Raw genomic sequence first — 21,312 nt, 5'->3', positions numbered from 1 at the left:
GGGAGGGGGGGGGTGTCAGCCTGGAGAAAAGGGGGCTCAGGGGGGACCTGATCACTATCTACACTAACCTGCAAGGGGGCTGTAGCGAGGTGGGGGTTGGTCTCTTCTCCCAAGTAACAAGTGATGGGACAAGAGGAAACGGCCTCAAACTGTGCCAGGGGAGGTTTAGATGGGATATTGGGAAAAATGGCTTCACTGAAAGGGTTGTCAAAAGCACCGGGACAGGCTGCCCGGGGAAGTGGTGGCACCACCATCCCTGGGGGTGTTTAAAACCCACATAGATGCAGTGCTCAGGGACATGTTTTAGGGGTGGGCTTGGTAGTGCTGTGTTCACAGCTGGACTTGACGATCTCAGAGGTCTTTTCCAACCTAAATGATTCTATGATCCTATAATCTCCCGCTTCCCCCCACGCAGGGACGCAGACGTGCAGGAGCAGCGACTCAGGGAGAGGTGGGAATGGGAAACAAGCACTCTGGGGGGGGGTGTCAGCCTTCCCCGGGCATCCCGCAGCAGAAAGGACAGCCAGCTCTAGGCCAGCTCAAGGGTGCCTGGCTGCCTAGGTGTCCCGTCACTGTGCTGGAGTTGGGGACACCTTCCTCGTTCCCCTTCCAACTTGGTGGCACCAGGTGGCTGACCCCCTCACCCATGAGGGGCTGTGGCTGGTGGTCCTTCACCCCAAAGCATCCCTAGCACGTGGTACCAGGGAGGTTCTTGCACTGTTGCACTGTGCTGGGGAGCCATCCCTCACCCGGCGTGAGGACCCATACAGACACACACCACCAGGTCTGATTGCACATCAAGACTGCAAAAAAGTTCGATTGCCCCGGCAAAGAAAAATGCTTTGCCCACAGCACTTGTCCTCCATCCCTCTGTCCCATGTCTGGTCCCAAGAGGACCTCCCCAATGTCTGGGATACCCCAGTTCTGCTGTCTGGGGCTTGTAGGAATTCAGGATCTTTTACCCACGATTTCTTTAGTTCCATCCTACAGCTATGCTGCTTTTCCAGCTTCCCATAATTTGATTGCTCCCTTGTTGCTTTTTGATATCTCCAGCAGAAGCGCAGCTGCCGCACAGACCCTGCTTCTCTTCCGCAGAGGGGATGACTCACCGTGTACACACTGATTAATGTCAAGCTCTGCCTCTCCTTTGAGGTATTAATTTGGGATGAAATCTTCTATTTTCTCTTTGGTGAAACAGAATCGTGTGAAGCCGGAGCTCTCAGTCACTGCCCTGGCTAGGGGGATGGACACCAAACCCCCAACAAGTAGTATGCTGGTGGAAGGGACGCTGGGGAGGGGAGTCATTGAACCAGATCTGAAGGAGAAGGGTGAGATAGTCCTAACCCATAGGAAAGCAGCTGTTCATGCTGCAGAAATTTGCTTAAAAGCCAGACAAGACAATGTAATTTCATAATGGTTAAGCGGCAGGAAGACACTGCCTGAAGTAATCGGCAGACCTGACTGCTCAGGGGATTATAAATAATCTCGTGTATTAGGACTTGAAGGATCACGTAGGCTAATCTGTTACTGAGAAGGCCAAATGCAAAGACATTTCTGTTTAGCAGAAGATATGCCGAGGAAGAGGAGTTGTGCCTTGGAGACATGCTGGGCTGCTCAGGGCACCGAGAGAAAAATCACATAACAATTAATTACAGTATAAAACTGCAGTGGGCTGATTTCCTAATGAGAAGCCGTCTGCAATCTTTTAGCCTCTGAAATCTCCACTGCCCCTTTCCGTGGTGGCAGCTCTGCCTGCAGGTAAAGTCCCAGACCATGAGACGCCTGCAAACCCGGCCCCATTCGTCCCAGGGGCTCCTCCATTGGTGCTGTTATTCTTCTAAAGATCAGAATTTGGCCAAGTTTTGGCCAGGCTGGGGTTGGGGACAGGAATAGTTGGAATGTTTCTGGATGCTGGAGCTTTTACCTACCACTTCTGCATGGGAGGAATTTAAGCCACGATTAATTGAGCCTCTGGTTGAGGGTCTTTGATCCCACTGCTAGAGCACTAGCAAAACCTGCATACATACTACTTTCTGGATAATTTTAGCCCAGATTTTATGTAATTTTACCTGGACTTGTAGTGGGGCAGTGCTTTCTTACAAGCCCTGTTTCCAGCCTTTTCTCCTTGTCTTCTTTCCTCTGCAGTAATGGCATTAACTGGGGACGGGTTTGGAGCTGCAGACTTCCAAGCCCAGTTACAGACAAGTCCCTCGACACCGGATCAGGCCAAATATTCAGCCAGATGCCACAGGCGCAGGGGCTGGGCTCCTCCGAAAGAAGCCGTGCCCGGGAGCAGGGACAGGAGCTGTCTGTCGGGCACAGCTGCCACAAGAGGTCCCTGCACGCTCGCTGGAGCGCCGGGGCGAGCGGCCGATCCGATGGGATTCCTCAGTCACACCTTATTTGCAGATAATGCCTTTTTCCACCCAAATTTCAAGACGTTTTCCAACAGTCCGCAAACGGCCTGGGAGGCAGCCCAGCCAGGGGACGGGTCGGTGGCGGTGCCTGCTCCCAGCAGGGCAGGGAACTCCTTCCAGATACCAGCAAGGATGCGCCTAGGTCCAACACGTAACACCATGGGGACCACAGCTGATCCCACGGCAGGGGCATCACAGCAGCAGCCGGGGTGTAAACTGAGGGTCCGGCAGGTTTTTCAATAGCTGGACAGTGTCTTTTTTTCTCCCTCTCACAGGCTGGAGCTTCTCTGCAGCCCGTCTGAGAAAGAGAACCCATTTCCCACAATAAAGAGCTGGAAGCTTAATGATAACCCCTCATATGAATTCTGCCAGACAAGCTGTGTCCTCCTCCAGATGCTCCCCACTACTCCTGGGTGGGGGTTTGGGTGTGCTTTCACAGCTCCAGCATCCCTTACACAAGGAGGAGCCCACTTGGCTCTCCACCACCTGGGGCTTGCTGTAGCCGGCAGATGTGGGAGCTTCTGACACGGCACAGTCCTTCTGGCAAAAGTCATGCTCCTGTTTTTGGAAAGCCTCACTTCCTTAATCAGCCTTTTTTAAGCCAGGGAATCATAAAGCCCATCTGCTCATCTAATGCCAGACCTGGCTCACACCTGAAATAATTTGAGGAGTCCAAGATCTCAAAACAAATCAAGCAGCTTGGCTTCCAAACTTTAATTAGCCATTGTCTTCATCCCACTCTAAACTGTGTCACCACCTTATCTGCTAGGCCATAGGAAGTCAGATGATACAGGAATGCTTTGCTCTATATATCCACATTTTCATTCAGAAAGTCTGCAACTCCACATTTATGAAAGGATCTACTGTGCAAAATGCACACCCTGTGCAGCAAAGCATGCCCAGGCATCGCAGAGGTAGTGGATGCAAACTTGAGTGCCCACCCCTTCCAACCAGAAACACCTTCCTGTTGTGGAAGCTGGATATTCTCCAGGTGGAACTGGGGATATACTCGCCATAGCCACGGGAGACAGGCACATCAGTCCCTGTGAACATAGTGAGCACAAGTGTTTCTGCGAGCACTGACAGTGCAGAGAGTTTTTACTATGTTTTCCCCCAGCCCTTAGCTCCACTTCACATGCTCACCTCCCCAGGATTTAATGCAAGAAACACCGAAGTGTGCGTCACTGAACCGCTGCCCTCAGGACCTGGTCTTGTTCGGCAGAGGAAATCATCTGGTTTGCATCGTAGCCCGTCCATTCACCCTACTCAAGTCTGTGAGCTCAATGTCCCGAGAGAAAGACTCTTCCTTTTCCCTCTCCCAGTGTTTTGACCATCCCTGCAGGTGTTCTGCTGCCCAGGTTGATCATCCTTCCTGAGATCATTCCTTGAACAATAAATACAATGTCTCCTGGGAGCTTCACAGCACCGGGATGCTCTGGTGCCAGCTACCAGCTGCTGGTCACTGTGTGGCTGAACACAGCACACTGCCTTCTGCAGCCTGGCATGCGGGAATGTCCCCCCCTTACCAATAGCCAGCGCTACCCAGGCAGATCCTACTTTGCCCCATGGCAGGTTGCTCTGGATGCTCTTGCTTTTGGCCTTCTTCCTCTTTCCCAGGACTGGAGGTCTTTTTTTATCAGGATTTAGCACAAGGGACCTGTAGGAGAAGCCTGTGACAACAGTACAGCATCCCTAAGGATGCTGCCGGCTCAGCTGTGTCTCAAGGGCTTGGGCTCGACCAGCTGCCGTGATTTAGTTGTGCAAAGGATGTGCTCTCTCCCTCACACTCAGGTTGTACAGGTGTGCCGTGGGATAGAACAAAATTTCGCTGACAGACACACTGACTGGCAAAACCCCTTCAAGCACAGCAGCACAGGCAGTTCCTTCTATTTCTCCTCCACTTTCAGTAGCTGACATGCCCCAAATTTATCTGCTTCTGAATTGTTTATCTGCTATAGCAAGGTTTCAGGTTCCTTCTTTCCTGATGGTGAGCAGTGAAACATGGGGCAGGGCGTCTGCCCAGCCTGTATCCCATCTTTTCCCATCGCCGGACATGAATGCTCAGGAAAAAAATGTAAAACAGCACATGTAATTATTCTTACCCCATTTATGCTATGAATAAGCAAATTCATTCTCACTAAATATTGCCTTCTCCACATCTTCTTCCCTTGTGGGATAAATATTTTTTCCCCTATTTAGCTCCCCATTCTCAAGCTTAAGTAATTTCTGACGGGTATCTATGTGCTTTCTGGTTACATCATGACGTATTTATGACCACATGTGGTTGGGGTTTTTTTTGCAATTCAGGCAGGTTCAGAATGAGTCCTGCAAGGTGGAAGCACGTCTCAGCCCCTACACCTACTCAGTGCAGCATCACACATTGCTGAGCCCACTTGATTCCTCCTGTGTTACAAATATAAGCACAGGAGCTTCCTAACTGCGTCTCCTGCTGCTGCTGGCTCCGCAACTTGGAACACGTTAGGTTCCCTCCTGAATTCTCTTGTTATTAATATCACAAACCAAGCTGTTCTGAGAGCGGTGTCCCATTAATCATTTTAGCTCTGCTGCAGTTTTCACCTCGCTTCCTCTTCCTGTGCCTGAACAAGTCTTCAATAACATTTGACTCTGTGGGTAATGCTTGGTTAAAATTGGCAGGTCTGCTGGGGCAGAGAAGGACCTGAGCAAGCTAGGGGCAAGCAAAGTGGGACAAGGGTGCAGCCACACGGCCGTGGCTGCATTACAGCATGAAAAACTGTGCTACACCAGCTGATGGTAGCAGGGACTTGAAAGGAGGAGAGCTACCCCTCTTAAACCTTCGCCTCTAAATCTGGATTTTTCCGGAGTGCTGACAACATGGGAGAGATGCAGCAAAAGTGAAGATATCTAATAAAATAAAAATTAAAAAAAAAAAATAAAAAAAAAGGTCAGCTCAGTGTCTCGAGTGAGTCAGTGCCAATGTCGGCAGCTGGAACAGTTAGAGATTTCTGGTGCCTACCTGGGCTCTGTGTTTGAGGGCACCGCTTCCTTTTACTCCCTTCCTCTGTTTAGTCCTGCTGTGTTACAAGGAAAGGTCTTAACCACTCACTCTGGGTTACCTAACAAAGGGCTAAAAGATGCTTACAGAGCATCTTCCTGAAAATCTGCCTCTGATACCATCCCATCACCTGAATCCCTCGAGGGCACGCTGTGTGTTCCTAGGTGCTGGCTCTCAGACACGCAGTAACACAGCATCCCCGCAGCTAACCCAAACCTTCCCTCTCACACCCAGTACCTTTTCCAACTTTCTATCCTTTGCCATTGTCTTTGTCCCCATCAGAGACAGGCATTTTGTTTTGTCTTTATCCCTTTGCATTTTATAAAAGCCCTTTCCTGGGTGCTCGGCTGCATCCAACAGCATCCATCCGCATGCAGCAGCATCCATCCGCATCCAGCAGCATCTATCTGCATCCAGCAGCATTCAGCAGCTGAATGAGCTGCTCAGCCTGTAGTGAGAACAGCACCGCATAGGACCGAGCTCCATCTGGCTCGTCCCAAAGCCTCCCACAGCTGCACACCTTTGTACCTGCTGCTTTGCCAGTGCGCTGCAGCTTTCATCCATAAGCAAACGTTTTCAGCAATTTCTGCCGAGTCAGAGAATGCCTCCACGAGGGCTGCTGCTTCTCCACGTGGGAACATGCTTCTGGGGAGTAATTACAGAGAGTTTAAACAGGGACATTCAGCAGCCAAATTGCTTCACATTCAGGCTGCTGGCCAGGAAGGCAGAGCCTGAAAGCTGCTAGTTGGCACAGTGAGAAAATACCTCGCACCTGCGCCCATCATGGGTGTGCATCGCCCATGGGCTAAGATCACTCCTTAAGCGGCAGCACCCTGGCACCCGGCACTGAAAGAAGGTGTGCTCACAGCTTGGCGGGTCTGACAAGCGAGCTGCTTTGCAAATTAACCAGGTTGCACTTACCGAGCATCCCTGTGCATGCCCTCCTCTCCAGGCCATGCCCACCAAAGGAATTTTATCCCCCCACCGGGGGATCTGGATTTGGGAACGTGCTGCGCGGCAGAAAGCCAGTCCCTGAGCAGCTCTGGTTCTGCAAAGGAGATGATGGAAGCACACTGCTAGTAACTTTTCCCCCCTTAAATTTTGAGGCATATTTTAAGGTTGTGAAACATATTGACTGTGAAATAGAGATAAGAACTAGAGTAGACACAAACAGCGTAGGTGTTACTCCTGGATTTTTGCAACTCCCACTCTGTTGCAAAAATAGTACAGCAAGCAGCACGCTGCTCTGTGCCGTCCTTCACGGACCAAGCGACAAAGGGACCGTGTGCCTGGATGAGACCAGGAGCAGAGCTGGACACAAGGCATTGAACGGAAGGTGCTGAACGCTTCCCCTTCCTTAAAATCAATGGAGAGAGGTCCTACTGAAAGATCAAATTAAATTTATTTGAATAAAAATTTTTACATGTTACTGAAATGTAAAACAAGTAGCACAAGCATTCCAAAGCACTGCAAAAATACGTTGCACTGAGCTAGAGTGCTCTCCATCAAGGAAAGGGGCAATGGGAAGCCACAGCAGGGTATCCCCTCAAGTTTCTGGTCACGCTGAGCACTACGTACCTGGTCTTCAGACCACACCTGTGCCCTCAATTCTTTTGCAATTCTAAACCCCAGCAAAATATGCTTAATTAGGTGCAGACCAGTTGCAGAAATCAGATAAGACCAGCTGGCAGGCAGCCGCTTCCAGGAGATGCGTCTCCTGACGATGGGGACATTGTGCAACTCGGGGAGAGCATCACCCAGCCGTGGGCTGGTGGCAGGGAGCTGCAATAAGAGGGTGTCACCTCCGCGGAGGAGAAACTCTCAGACGGTGGCTTTCTGAGGCGGGGGCAGGTGCCTGAGCCCCCCTGCAGCGCTGGGTGAGTACCTGCCGATGCTTCTCCCAAGGGTCCCGGGAGCGGGGCAGCGGCACAGTGGTGGTTTGCGGGAGCCAGTGGGCATCCTGCCCTGAAACCTGCCCCCAGCAGCCCTCCTCTGGTCTGTTTCTTGCTTTTTTTCCCCCAAACAGAGAGGGAGATTCCTAACCAGCCTCTCAGCTGATTGCTGAGGCAGGGGCAGTGCTAAGGACCCAGGCGTCTGGCTCTTTCTAGCCCAAGGAGGCATTGGGGATGGGGATTATGGCTTTTGTTGTAATTAACATGAATAACATTAGTTCTCGGAGAGGCTGAAGTGGCTCTTTGGACCCCGACTTGACGCAGCCACGGGATACGGTGGCGGCACCTCACCACAAATAACCATAGTTATTTACAGCCGTTTTTAATCATATTTGCTCACTCACCCTGCACTGCCATCGAGTTTAATGGCACACAGGGCTGAAAACAAGAGGAGGGTTAGGGCGGACGAGAAAAGGGCAGGGGCATGGGTTGTAGGCTTGGACCCAGATTTAAAAAGGGGGGAAACGTGTTTTCCACCGTCTGAGGGTTTTTTCCTGCTGTACGAGGAGTTGGGAGCCTCCTGCCTGCCTGCTCCCAGCCAGGGTGGTGGTGTCCCAGCATTTTGGGGTGGGATTTTGCAGCACAGCACGGGGGAGGACCGTCTGCCAAGGGGCAAAAGGCAGCAGCTACCAGGTGACGGCACCCATGGCGGCCAACCCTTCCCTCTGCTCGCCCGCAGCCATGGATGGTGATGACACCGTCACTGCCGAGGTCTGCCAGGAGGCCGACGTTGGGGATGGAGAGTGAGTACCCGGGGCCTGGCCTGCTGCCATGAGGCCTGCAGGCAGCAGCGCTGGCATCGCCATGGTGACAGGCGCCATGCTGGCAGCCGCCACGTTGTGGGCTGAGGGAGCAACGTGGTGGCTGTGAGGGGCCGCCCCCCGCCCCCCAGGGCGCCCACCTCCCCGCTGCTCCCGCAGGCTCCGGGAGGTGATGGTGGCTGGCTACCCGGTGCTGCTGGTGAGGAACAAGATGGAGTTCAGCGCCCTGGGCAGTAAGTGCCCCCACTACAACGCCCCACTCACCAAAGGTAACGCCGGCACCGGGCAGGGGGGAGAAGCCATGGCAGGGGGTCAGTCCTCTCTGCTCAGTTCTGGGGGGCTTTTCTACTGCAGGAGTCTTGAGAGGGGAGAGGCTGCGCTGCCCTTGGCATGGCTCCTGCTTTAATATCCGAACTGGAGACATCGAGGAATACCCTTCGCTGGACTGTCTTCCCTGCTTCAAGGTGACTTCTTGTCTCTTCCTCCTCCCAGCTTGGGCCACATCCTCCATTCCACTCACGTTCATTCACTCTCACCAGCTCTGTGCCCCTGACACCAGCTGGAAGCACCCTGGTCTGGCCACAGCTCCCGGGTCTAGGTCGCGCAGAGCTACAGATGGGATGATTTCTTGGGATCATCCAACTCCCTGTCCTAAAGCTCCTTTCAATCAAAGGTGATGCCACACATCCTGGTATCCCCCTCACAGCCAGCACAGATCCTTTGGAAAGAAAAAAGGATTTACACCTCTTCCTGAGTGCTCTTGGGATGAGGAGAACAGCCCATGAGCTCCTCAGCATCATTTGACATCCAAGAACCCTAGGAGCCACTCTCAGTGTGTTCGAGACAGATGGCCCACTGGGCTAGAACCTCCCAGGAAAGCTCCTACCACAGCCTTATGAATGTAGCACTTAAATGCACTCTCCTTTCACCCCTTCAGGTAACAGTGGAAGATGGCAGGGTGTTTGTTACAGCAAAAAAGAAGGTACTGACCTTACCTGCTGTCACCAAGCGCAAGCAGCACCTTGGGCTGGGTTTGATTTCAGCATTTCTCATTTTCTTCTAGGATCTTGAAAACAGCCGGAGGGTGAAGGACACAAGCAAGCGATGCCCCTACAACCGGGACACGATGCTGCTGCTGGGGGGAGGTCAGTGAAGTGGCCTGTACTGTGCCCTGCCCACATATGGTGTGAGCTGCCACTCTTCTCCAGGGAGGACCTGACTTCTTCCTCCTACTCCATAGCGATGTGTAAGAGGGCTGAGACGAGCATCTCTTGTAGGTGTGGCTGCCTTGGTGTGTGCAGAGACACTTCGTCAAGAGGGCTTTACCGGCAGGATCATCATGGCAACTAAAGAGAAACATGTTCCATATGACAAGTCCAAACTGAGCAAGGTTCGTACGCGAGAAGGGCAGGACCGTGCCTGGGTACCATGTGTGAATTAGGGACATGGCCGACACTCAGGACCAGACTGAGCAATTGAGTGAGACATTCTGGCAAAGCAGAAGGGGTGCTGAGGCACTCACAAGGAAAGGGGGTAATATTTCCAGCTAACATCTCACTTCTTCCTCCCAGAAAGTCTTTGATCAGAGTCCATCATAAGCTAGTGGTTTTTCACTGAGTTCTTCCCACCAGAGTTTGAGTTGATGGGCTTTTCTGAGGGGGACAAGAAGATGATGGGGATCAGGCAGTGTGGGGAGCTGTGATTTACTCATGCAAAACTCACCTCTTAGGCAAAATTACTTCCCAGTAAACACTGCCAGAGTATTGCTGTCTGGAAGAAGTACTTTGTTTCATATTTCTGCTTTGTTTCCAGGAAATGAACTTGAAAGCTGAGGACGTTTACCTGAGGAAACCTGAATTCCTCGATGCTCACAGCATAGAGTTCTGGACAGAGAAAGAGGTACGAGAGCAGCTGCACCCAGTCCTCCACGGGCGCTCCTGTCTCTGCCGTGGGGAGGGGATGCCCACGCCTGCAGGCACAGTGCTACATTTATAGAAATTAGGGCTCTGCCTAAGTACACACATTACCCTCTGGGACAGCGTTCCAAGGCCAGTGCTAGGGATAGTGTGCATGCCTGGGGCGTTACACTCATCTGTGCTACCCACAGGCAGATGTGCCCACCACGTGCAAAGAGGGTGACCCTTGAAACTAGCCTTCTGTGCACCCCTTAGAGGAACCTAGATTTGGTGCTGTCATACTTAGCGCTCCTAAAGCCCAAGACCTGTGGGAAGTGAGAGAGAGGACCCAGCATCCCTCATCTCACCCGAGTCCCCAGAAATAGAGCAGGCAGTCGCAGGCGAGCAGAACGGATTGATGTGGCAGGACACCAGTGGACCAGAGGTACCTGTCTGATCTTTGCCTCCTTTCTCCTGCAGGCAGTGTCAGTGGATTTCCAGAAGCAGAAAGTCTATTTCATGGATGGGTCCTCTCAGAAGTACAATCAGCTGCTCATTGCAACCGGCAGCCAGTGAGTGCACAAAGCATTTGCCACACACAAAGTATTAGACAGGACAAGATGGGTCAGCGCTGGGGTGTGGAGTTCTAGAGGCATGTGAGAGGGAGGTGGTCGAAGATGAAAGGACAGGATGGGATGACACAGCCAAGAGATTGCATGGGTTTGTGCTACCCCCTCTTTCTTTCTGTTTCATTTTTGATCATGAGACATATCTGGATTCTCTCTCTTTCAGCTCCAGCTTCCTCAAAGTCCCTGGTGCAGACCTGCAGAACATATGCAATCTCCAGACTCCAGAAGACTCTAGCAAGATCTTAGAGCTGGCGACTGGGAAGAATCTAGTGATCATAGGAGCTTCATTCATAGGTACCAGGCTGCAGTGCGTATCAAGTCATCAGTGATAGCCTTGAAACCCCCTTCTGTTTGTGTGCAGATTAACTAGAGGCCTTGGGGAAGGGATGTCCGTTCACTACCTGGCTGGGCTCCTCCCTGGAGCCCTTTAGCTGGTGGGGGTATGCGTTATACAGTACACATTAAGTCTTCCCTGTGATAGCCAGAAACTTTGAGAGCTATAAATGGTTCTTGGATGTGGACAGAGGGAAATGTGCCTCATGAAAAGGTCATTGTCCTTTAGAGGAGCTGGATTCCCCAGAAGCATTGGGAAAGTGAGGGGGTAAGGCACAGAAAGGGAACTATTTTGTACACAGCCAGGAGCTTTCTCTGCATTTCCTAATTTCTAGGGCCACAGTACATGAGAACAAAGAGTTGGGAGAGCTAAATACCTCAGCCCAGAAATGCATAGATGAGCAGTTAAACATTGGCAATACATCAGGTTTGTTCTCCTCACCTGGAAGGAGAAAAGTTTTCCAAGGAGGAGAATGCAGGCTCATGCTTGCAGCAGACTTACTTTGGGCATGCCTTTCTCTTGCAGGAATGGAGATAGCTGCCTTCCTCTCAGACAAGGCTGGTGCCATCTCAGTGGTGGAAAAAAAGGAGTTCCCTTTCCAGAACACGCTGGGTCGCCAGGTTGGAGGTGTCGTCATGAAGGTTAGGAAAATCCAGTGCTAATTTCTAGGATGGAGAACGCATGCTATCCAAGCAGCCCTGTGATCCTCAACAAGTCCAGGAAATGGAGCTCCTGTGCTGAGTCATAACGCTGTGTGCCCAGCCACCTTTCTCACATACAGCTCACTGAAGGAGCTCTGCACACATGGCTGGTCCCAACCTCCCTCACGTGCACATCATGTCCCCGGCTCAGTTTAAACCCCCAAGCCCTGCTTCGTCCTCAGCTTCACCCCCAAGCCCTGCTCCATCCTATACCCACCTCATGCTCCAGTCCTGACCAGGGCAGCAGTGAAGCCAGGCTTCCAGGCACCCTGCACCAGCCAGGGACATAAAGGAAACCTCTCTGCAGCCTGGAGCAGCAGCTAAGCTGCCTGCCTGGGTTTTGGTGGGATATGCCTGTTTTTACAGCAGTACAGCCTGGAATTTCCTCCTGAATACTCAGACTAGTCTTTTTCAGATGCTTCAAAATAAAGGGGTGAAGTTTCACATGAAAACAGAACTCTGTGAGCTGAAAGGAAAGGACGGAAAGGTCAGTCACACCATTGTGATCCCTGAACTGCTAATTTTTTGGGAAAAAAAACCCCAAACAGAGGTATAACACAGTGCCTACATCTAAGCTGTCCTCTCCCATGTCTAGACTCTCACATTTCTTTTCATTGAACACAGCTATGGGCTCAAAGGGCATCAGTACATGTTCATATCTCAGGGACAACACTGATTTTCTCCTACATTCCTGGCAGCACACATTAGTTGGACAAGGTGATCTGAACCCAGGGAAGAAAAAAAGACAGCAAAGAATGAGGCAGCAGGGATGCTGCAGGAATTAGGACAGAGTTTTTAACCGTTTCTTAATGATTCCTGCTTCCTTCCTAGGTCACAGAGGCTGTTCTTGCCAGTGGAGAGAAACTACCTGCAGATGTGGTAGTGGTGGGAATAGGTAAGAGACCCCAGCTGGGAGAGGGAGGCAGCTCTGGGAAGAGGGAGAACAGCCAGCAAGCCCAAAGCATCACAGTTCATTCCCAGGACATCATTCCCTGCAGTCTCATTCCCACTCTCTCATCCAGCCCTTCTTTTTGGCCCCAAACACCTGGAGAAAGTTAGCAGCCCATGAGCAAACACTTGGCAAGAGAAAAGGAGCTACTTACGTTCTCACTACGACTTTGGCACGCTTGCTGGGCTCCATAGGTCACTGCCGTGCTATCAGAGCGTGCCTTGTTCTGGACCCTGGTTTTATTACCCCTGGATTATCTCAGCCCAAGCACCGGTCACTGCTGCAAGCTACTCTGCTCCAAGCAGGCTGAACAGGCACCACAGGCACGTGCTTGCTGTAAGGCCAAGTTTCCTCCCTGCCTCTGCAGAGCTTTGCTGCATTTCCCCTTGCTCCTCTCCCCGCAGGGGTGTCCCCCAGCTCAGCATTTCTGAAAGACACCTCCATCGCCAGAGATGACAGTGGTGCCATCCTGGTGGATCTGGTAAGTGCCAGCGGAGTAGCCCTGGTCCACACTAAATGCCCTCCCTCATCATTGCACTAATTGCATTTTGTCCATTAGCGTATGCAAACCAACATCCCAAATGTCTTCGCTGCGGGGGATGTGGTCTCCTTTCCTGTAGCTCTGCTCGATGGGAACTGGTCCAGCATCCATCACCAACAGGTGGCCGAGGCCCACGGTGAGACAGCGCAGCCGCCTCGCTTGCCATCTCCCCTCGGAGATGGGCATGGAGGGAATGGGGCAGAAGGGACAGCGGGATAATGAGAGGCAGGGAGCACTTCCTCGAGGATCTACAAGATAAATATTTCCTCTGCTGGTTCATCACAGGTCACATTGCTGCCTTAAACATGCTGAGGAAAGAGAAGTTGTTGCACACTGTTCCCTTCTTCTGGACCACGATATTTGGGAAAAGCATCCACTACGCAGGTAGGAGGGGGCAGAGGGATGGGAACAGCCAAACTGTTTCCTAGCCTGTCTGCTCACCCACCACTGGGGCTGGGGCTGGTAAAAACACAGCGATTGCAGAGTTTACCTGAAGCAGCTCAGGTTTTGGACTGGCTGCTGTGGAAAGTTTGTGTACCCTGTTTCTGCACTCTGGGCCTGAAGGTTACCCAGAGCTCTTGTTCTTTGCTGATCTCCAGTGGCTTAGAGGACACGAAGGAGGAAGAATTTCCCTCTCCAAGCCAAGGAGAGGCTTGGGGTCATGACAGAGGCTTGTACCGCTGGGGCAGTTCTGCTTGTCCAGGGCTTTCATGCCTGCTCCAGCCCTAGCCCAGACCCCTGCCCCAGCCAGTCGCTGTCCCCTCTGTCCCTACCTCTGATGGCACTGCAGGGGATGCATGGCAGCCACTGTACCAGGGCTCCCCGAGCAGGTTGCCATGCTTTCTCTCACAGGCTGCGGGAAGGGATACACAGACACTGTTGTGAAAGGCAGCCTGGAGCAAGAGAAGTTCCTGATCTTTTACATCAGGTGAGTGAATCCATGGCCAGTCTGTGCCCTGACACGGCAGGGCACGGTTCTCTGCCTTACGGCCCACAGAGCTCCTGCGGAGGCTCCACATCACCTCCCACAGCTGCACATCGCAGGCAACTGCTGGTCGTTGAACCAGCAGGGAGATGGTTTCAGAGAAAAACCAAAGCAGGGCAGGGAAGAAGAAGAGGACGAGCTTTGATGAAGACACCAGCTGGGCAGGGAGCCTGGGACACATCTTCTCTCCCTCTGCCCTGCTGCTCCCAGGCTCCATGCCCAGCTCCCAGCAGTGCCAGGCGATCTGCCACAAGTCCCCGTGCACCCTGCAGTACCAGCCACCCTGCCCTGAGCCCTCCAAAAAACTGGCCTCCAGCCAGGGTGCCACGGGGATGCAGCCGTGCCGAGTTATGTACACTGAAGAGATCCACATTCTTCTGCTTTCCCTTTCAGGGACGGCTTCGTGACTGCAGCTGCCAGCCTGAACTGTGACCCCATGGTGTCTCTGATTGCAGAAGTCTTATACTCGGGGAAACAAATCTCTAAAGAAGAAGCAGAGTAAGTGACACCCTGACGGAGCTGGTGGGTGCCTCTGTGCTGCCTCCCCCATGCCAGCAGAGTCCACTGAGACAAGAAGCCGAGATGAGTTACTGCAAATCCCCAACATGCCTCTTGTTTTTCAGGGCCTGCGACATCAGCAACATACCCTTGCTGGCAGCAACCTAAGTTTGGTACATGCCCTGCTGCGAGTGGCACAGAGTCAACCAAGCGTTAACAGCTCCACATCCTCCCATCCTGGCACAAGAGAAATAAAAATCACGAGCAAAGCTGAACCCGGCACCTGCGTTTTGTGTGTGCAGACAGCCCTTGGCTGCTCGCTTGCATGCTGGGGCGAAGCGACGCAGCGCTTTCCCCCTCTCTTCAGGACAGTGATCTGCTGTGCTGGATAAGAGGAGGATGCCCGCATCCTGGAGCTTGGCTGAGGGCCTGAGCAGGCAGAAGCAGCCACACGTCCACAGATCCACCCAACCCCTCCTGCTCCTTGTGCTGGCTGTAGGCAGGGAGCTTTCATTCAGCACACCGGTCACGCTGACCTTCTACTTTGTAAAAGCACATTTTCCCAGCGAGGGGAGCTGTGACTGAGGCAAACCGCTCTCCCAGCTGGGAACCAGATAGCCTGTGTGCCAGAACTCACACCAAATACCCTACCCCTAAGGACAGAGGGCTGCCATCTGACCTCGGAGCCAGCAGCACCTGCTGGCATTGCTACAGCCGCCTTCAATATTGCATTAGCTGCTGCAGCAAGCGCTTCCCACCCCCCGACAGCAGCCAGCCTCCAGCAGAGAAATCCCAGCCCCAGCCGGCATTCTCTCTCCTGCCATGTCCCTGCACGCTGGATGCTTCGAGGAGGTGGCCAGACGCTGCAGGAAACGCAACCTCGATGCTAGAGGAAAGAGTTACTAGCTTTTTGCAAGGCAAGAGCGAGAAACGCTGTGCTTTCTGCAGGAAACACTGCACTTACTCACTGATCACATGGGGCTTTGCAGGAGGAAGGATAAGCCCCAAGAGCCAGGCAAGTTCCCGCAGGGACACTTTGTCAGCCTAAACCCCCTCTGCTTTTAAATGAAATGTGGGCTAGCCAGAGCCCGAGCCTCTTTGCTCAGCAGGTGAGATACTGCAATCCTGGGTCTGCATTAAACACACAGACTTGCACTCCTGCACCTTCTCACGTATGAATTTGACCTGAAATACAGCATTTCACATTTCCTGAGCCCAGGAATTAGTGGTGCTGCTGTTCATGGCAACACTCTCCCCTGAAACAGCCACATCTTACCGGGGAAAGAGCTGGTGTTCAGCAGCGCAGGTCAGTCCTTCACAATGATGGGAGGAAGCAGCCAATCTAAGCGTTATCTGTACACCAAGGCACGCAAGGGTGGAGATGCTGGTGGCCGGAGCATGCAGCTCCCCTCCGTATGAGCATCCACAGCGCTGCATGGGAGGTGGGGCACAGCCCGGGAGCTGCTCCTCCTTGCCCATGAGCATCCTGCACACACCAGCCCGTGACTTTTTGCCCCCTCGGTGCACTCCAAGACTCCTTGAGCACGGAGCAGGTGCCAGCTATTTTGTATCGGCTTGCAGCAGGGCAGCTGTGGTGGAAGAGGCCAGCTTTGAGCAGTAAGGACAGTGGCTGAGCACCTCCAGCCTCAGGCAGAGTGCGATCTGAGAGGGTCCAGCAGCCCCGCTCCCTCCAGGTGAGAACGCCCCTTGAAGAAACTCAGCTTCTCACAGCTATCAGCAAGCACACACCAAGCAGAGCAGCTTTATATAAGGAAGAACCCCAGGATAACAGATCTGCTCCACTTCTACCACTTAAATAGACGCCAGGCCATTTCCCACGCATCACCAGGTGCCAAAATCTGGTAGCAACCCTGCCTTGGGGTGGCTGGAGCCTGGACAAGTAGATTGAGCTGACACTGTCTAGATTTATTTTAGCACAGGGCCATTCCCTGCTGCCCACCCCTGAGCTGGGACCAGCCCTGCTCTTTCTGGCCGGGCCGGAGCAGCAGTGCCCGGGCACTCCTCTGCTTCCCAGCCACTGAGGCAGCCTGGGGGGCAGTGGTCCCAGCAGTCCCAGGGGAGAGGCACCTCTCCAGGGGTGCTGAGCCTCCTAGGAGCCCTTGCTTCATCCACAGATATTTCACCCTGCACTGAGCTGTAGGAGAGCTATGCAGCTCCCCTCTCACCGCCTGCAAGGCAGGGAGGTGTCTCAATCCCTGGAGAATAGCTTCTAAGTTCCATTTTGGGGCAGTCTTCTGCTTCTGTCCACCAGCAAGGCAGAGCCTGGCCCAAAGAGGAGCCCAGCAAGGTTCACCTGGGCCCTTCTCAGCACTGCCAGATATATCTGGAATCCTGGTGCTGCCCCAGAGCTGGCCGCAGATAGGGCTGCCTGGCCTTGCAGGATGGTGGTTGCTGGAACGGGCGTCTGTGGCCATGCGTGACTCGGCCCTGAGTCACCCGCTCCCAGCAGCCTGGTTCCACCGCACCCGGCCCTGACCCACACCAGGGCAGCGTGGGTGTGGAGCTGGCCCTCTCCTCCAGCTCCATTCCACAGCCCGCTGTGTTGCAGGATCAATCCTGCTCCTGAGCTCAGCAGCAGGTGAGTCCTGTGAGCGACACTCAGCCTCGTGTTACCTCTTTTGCTCAGGACAAAGCAAGCTGACCTGAACAACCAACTCCCCACCCACAGACCCTGATGCAGCATCAGCCAGGGACTGAGCTCCAGCACCATGGCCCCCCCCTCCAGCACCCTGTGGGGTCCACAGCCCCCACCACCCTCATGCCAGGCAGGTGCGGGCATCCCATGAGCAACAAACTTCCTAAAACCGCACTGTTGAGCAAAACAGAAAGTTTAATGCCTCTTTTGTTCTTCTCTAGTTGTCTCTCAGCTCAGTGCCACCCCACTGGCAGGGGCGGGGGGGGCCCTGCTCAACAGCCCCGCAGCTGGCAGGGCTGCCTGGCAATCCTCCAGCCAAGGCTCTGTTCGGAGGCTGCGAGGAGACTTCTTCATCCCAGTCGGGCTCATCCTCAGCCCTCAAATCCACAGGATGCTGCAGTCCGGGCTCCTGCCGGTTGCTCAGGGCACAGGTCCGGCTCTGACATCCAAGATTGCGGTGATGAGAAGAGAGTGGCTACATTCAACAGTTCTTCAACTGGCAGCTTTAGCTACTAGAGAAGAACATAAAGCTTGCCACTGAAGAACTGGTGCTGGTTAGCCAGGAGCGGGGCGGCAGGGCAGCACCTAGGAAGGGAACACAGACATCAGAGCCAGGATCCAACCGTGCTGAGCTGAGACGTCACCCGCAGCAGCCACCCCGAGCAGCAGAGCTGCTCCTCTCCCCCACCTCAGCACCAAGTCCTGATCCACCGCCTTGTCATTCCCCCCGCCCTGGAAGCTTCTTGGGGCTGAGAACCCCCTGAATCCTCCCCTCCCCCACCCCAGGGGATCCAGAAGCAGCTCTTCCCACTCTCCCCAAGCAGGTGGTACATGAGCTCCAGCCAACCCTAAAACGCCGGGCATGGAAAATCAAGGCCGTTTCAGCCAGAAAATAAAAAAGATAAGGCAAGCGGCTCCGGTGGGGACCGGCGGCAGGGAGGCTCCCGCAGTTAGGGGTTCAGGCACTCCCTGGCTGCTCACCTCGGGCATCCGTGCTGGCAGGGTCCCACCTGGCCGGGGGCCAGCGGCCGCCTGCCGGGGAAGACACTTTGTCAGGCGGCTGCTGCCAAGCCACCAGCGCCAGAGGAATTTGGGGGAGCGCAGCCTGTTTTCTGTGTCATTTTGTCGGAGAAGGCCGCCGCCAAGCCTGGGGTTGGTGGGGGATCCTGCTGCTTTTCCCTCCACCCAAAGAAAAATATCCCTTTTCCACACCGCCAAGCATTTCAGCTGCCGGGATCGAGTTCTGGGAAATCTCCCCAGGCGTCCAGCCCCGCCGGGGGGGGGTGGGACGGACGGACAGACAGCCCTGGGAATCGCCCCCCCTGGCCGGCCACCCCAGAGCATCCTCCCACCAGCGTCACCCCAAAGGCACTGGAGATCCCGGTGGCCCCGGGCGGAGGGAAGGCCCCGGTGGGTGTCCCGGCGGGGGTTCCCGGTGCGGGGCCGGTGGCCGGGGCGCAGCGGCGGGGCCCGGGGATGCCGAGCATTCCTGGCGTGCCGGGTACATCTGGTCCGGATTCCAGCGAGCGGGTCCCGGCCCTGCTCCACCCCCGCCGGCCCGTGAATCAGCACCCGCCGCTGAGCCACCGGCCCCGCCAGCACCGGGGGGAGGGGGGGCGCCCTGCCGGCACCGGGGGCTGATGGGGGGGGGGGGCCTCTGCCCGTAACAGGCCCCCACCATCCCCCTCACCGGCACAGACAGACCCCACCGGCACCCACAAGGGTCCCGGTGGGAGCTCGCCCGCTGTAAAACCCGCCGTATGCCCATCGGGTGCCCCCCTCACGGTAACGGGGTCACCCCCCCGCTCCAATGTCTCCCCTCTCGGTAACATCGGGTGCCCTCCCCCGCTAAGGGAGGCGGCTCCCGCCGCCGCACCACCGTAAAGCCGGGCCCTTTGCTTCCCCCGGGGCACCCCGCCGCCCTCCCGCCCCCTCGGCTGCCCGGGATGCTCCGGTTCCTACCCACGGCGGGGAGCGGCTTCGGGTCAAAGTCTGCCCAGCCCGGTCCCGGAGTGAAGGTCACCCCCGGGGCGCCACCGCCCGTCGCGGGCCGGCCCCGCCCGCGGCCCCGCCCGCCCCACCGGGACCCCCCGGAGCGGGGACCGCGCCCGGTCTCGGCCCCAACCCCCTCCCTACCCCGCCCCGCCGCCACCGGGGGCGAGGCCGCCCGGCGCAGGCGGCGCCCGCGGAGCCCCGGGAAGAGCCGCGGCAAGCCGAGCCCCCCGCTCCGCCGTTTCACCCCCGGGAAAGGTGACCTTCCCCGGCGGGACTACGGGGTGCGGAGGGGCCCTCCCCGACCACCGGTAGCCCCCCGCCGCCAGGCTCGGTTACCCTTAGCGCCCGCCCCGGCGCGGCCCCGCCAGACCCACCTGCGCGGCGCGGAGCGGAGCAGCCCCGGCGCGGCGCGGCCCGGCCCGGCCTGACCCGGCCCGGCCCGATGCCGCCGCCTCCCCCCGCACCGCGCGCGCCGGCTCCCGTCTCGGATCAGCTGGCGGAGTCATGACGCAGCCACCCACCGGCCCCACCCCCAGCCAATCACCTCCCGGCACGGGCGGCGCCCGCCCCGCCCCCGCTGCGCCCGCCTCCGCCACGATCGCTGCTGGCTCCCGCCAATAGCGATCCAGCACGGCCAGACGCTCGGCCAATGAGAGAGCAAAGCCAGCGCCCTTCCCCGCCCACCCCCAGGGGGCAGCGCTGGGCGCTCCCGTGGCCAACCGGCGGTTGCCTAGGAAACAGTTGGGCCCGCCCCCCGCCGCGTGGCATGCCGGGAGGTGTAGTGCGGCGCGGCGCTCCCGGCATGCCCCGCGTGCTGTGAGTTGGCATTTTCAAGAAGGTGAGGGAGGCGACGGAGGGGGGCAGGGTGGTTCTTAAAGGGCCAGACCCTCCCGGCGAAGCGCGACGCCATTGCGGGGCCGCCCGGTCCGCCCCCTCCCTCCCTCGGGCGGTGCCGCCCGCTCGTCTCGGCGCCGGGGCCGGTGACACAGCCCCGATTCCGAGAAGTTGCTCGAAGTCGGCGGCCAATCAGAAGTGAGCGCTCGCCCTTCTCACCAATCAGCGGACGCGAGGGGCGGGGCCGCGGGAACTCGGCTGACCCCGATGACTTGGCAGCGCCGCGCGATGACTGGACAACTTCTTTAAAGGGGCCGCGCCCTCGCAGGGGCGGGGGGTTTGGCGGGGAGGACCGAGGGCAGGGGGCGGCCCGGCCCGGTAAGCGGGACCCGCCTGCGGGTGAGCCACGGCGCTCCCGGCCCGGGCCCGGCTGGCTGCTGCGGGTCGAGCCGGTTGGGGCTGCGCCGCCCCTTTAAGGACGTTTCCTGCCCTTCGCCCCAGTAACAGCTGATTGCCGCCGGCAGGGGGCGGGCAGCCAATGGGCTACTTCCACGTCCCACCCATGTGACTCCCACGCGCCGGCTGCCGCCGCGCCATGCGGCGCTGCCCAGCGGGAGCCCCCTGCGCCCTTAAAGGGGCCGCGCGGGATCTGGCCGCGGGAGGGTGCCCAGGCAGCTTCCCCCGCGGGCTGCGCCGCATCGACAGCCCCGCGCCGGGCAGGAGGGGTCAGGCACGGCCCGGCAGGCGCCTGCGGGACCCCGCTCGGCTGGCGGGGACCGGGGCTTGCCAGCGCGCGGCCGCTCCCTCCCGGCCCCGCGGCGTGCGGAGACGGCGCCGGGCCCCGCGGCAAGGCGGGCGGGCGGGTCCCGGGGCGCGGCAGGGGGGGGGGGGGGGCTGGCCCCGTTGGCGCTGCGCCGGCTACCCCCAGCACTCACCTGCTGGCGGTGGGGTCCACCTTCCGCCGCCCGCCGCAGGGACCCCTTTAAGGCCGGCTGCCTCGTCAGCGCGGCTCGCCCGACTCCAGCTGACAGCCCGGAGCGCCTCTGACGTCACGGTGACCTCAGCCAGCCGCGGCGCCGGCGTCTGCCGCGTCATGCCCCGCCGCCTGCCCATGTATAGGCACCGCGCCCC

The 21,312-nt window shown here is 56.5% G+C and overlaps 1 protein-coding gene and 1 long non-coding RNA gene across 2 annotated transcripts; one reads left to right on the top strand and one right to left on the bottom strand.

The window, feature by feature from the left end:
* The first annotated feature begins 7,935 nt into the window (after positions 1–7,935).
* On the top strand, positions 7,936–14,936 carry LOC119153527 (apoptosis-inducing factor 3-like). Its single transcript, XM_037400120.1, has 18 exons — positions 7,936–8,146; positions 8,324–8,433; positions 8,519–8,628; positions 9,102–9,146; positions 9,228–9,309; positions 9,442–9,554; positions 9,977–10,063; positions 10,540–10,631; positions 10,852–10,982; positions 11,548–11,663; positions 12,139–12,210; positions 12,555–12,618; positions 13,077–13,153; positions 13,232–13,349; positions 13,499–13,597; positions 14,066–14,141; positions 14,592–14,696; positions 14,822–14,936. Exons 1-18 carry the CDS (start codon positions 8,049–8,051, stop codon positions 14,862–14,864), a joined length of 1,638 nt encoding a protein of 545 aa, XP_037256017.1. The 5' UTR covers positions 7,936–8,048; the 3' UTR covers positions 14,865–14,936.
* Positions 14,937–17,527: 2,591 nt separating this feature from the next.
* On the bottom strand, positions 17,528–21,243 carry LOC119141823. The gene is made up of 2 exons (XR_005102048.1): positions 21,117–21,243; positions 17,528–17,937 (listed from the first exon to the last, which is right to left on the bottom strand). It is a non-coding gene; the product is annotated as an uncharacterized LOC119141823 (long non-coding RNA).
* Positions 21,244–21,312: the final 69 nt, after the last annotated feature.

The sequence above is a fragment of the Falco rusticolus genome, chromosome 1 (assembly GCF_015220075.1).
Source record: "Falco rusticolus isolate bFalRus1 chromosome 1, bFalRus1.pri, whole genome shotgun sequence".
In the NCBI taxonomy this organism is placed as follows: Eukaryota; Metazoa; Chordata; class Aves; order Falconiformes; family Falconidae; genus Falco; species Falco rusticolus.
This window is presented reverse-complemented; position numbering and strand designations above follow the sequence as displayed.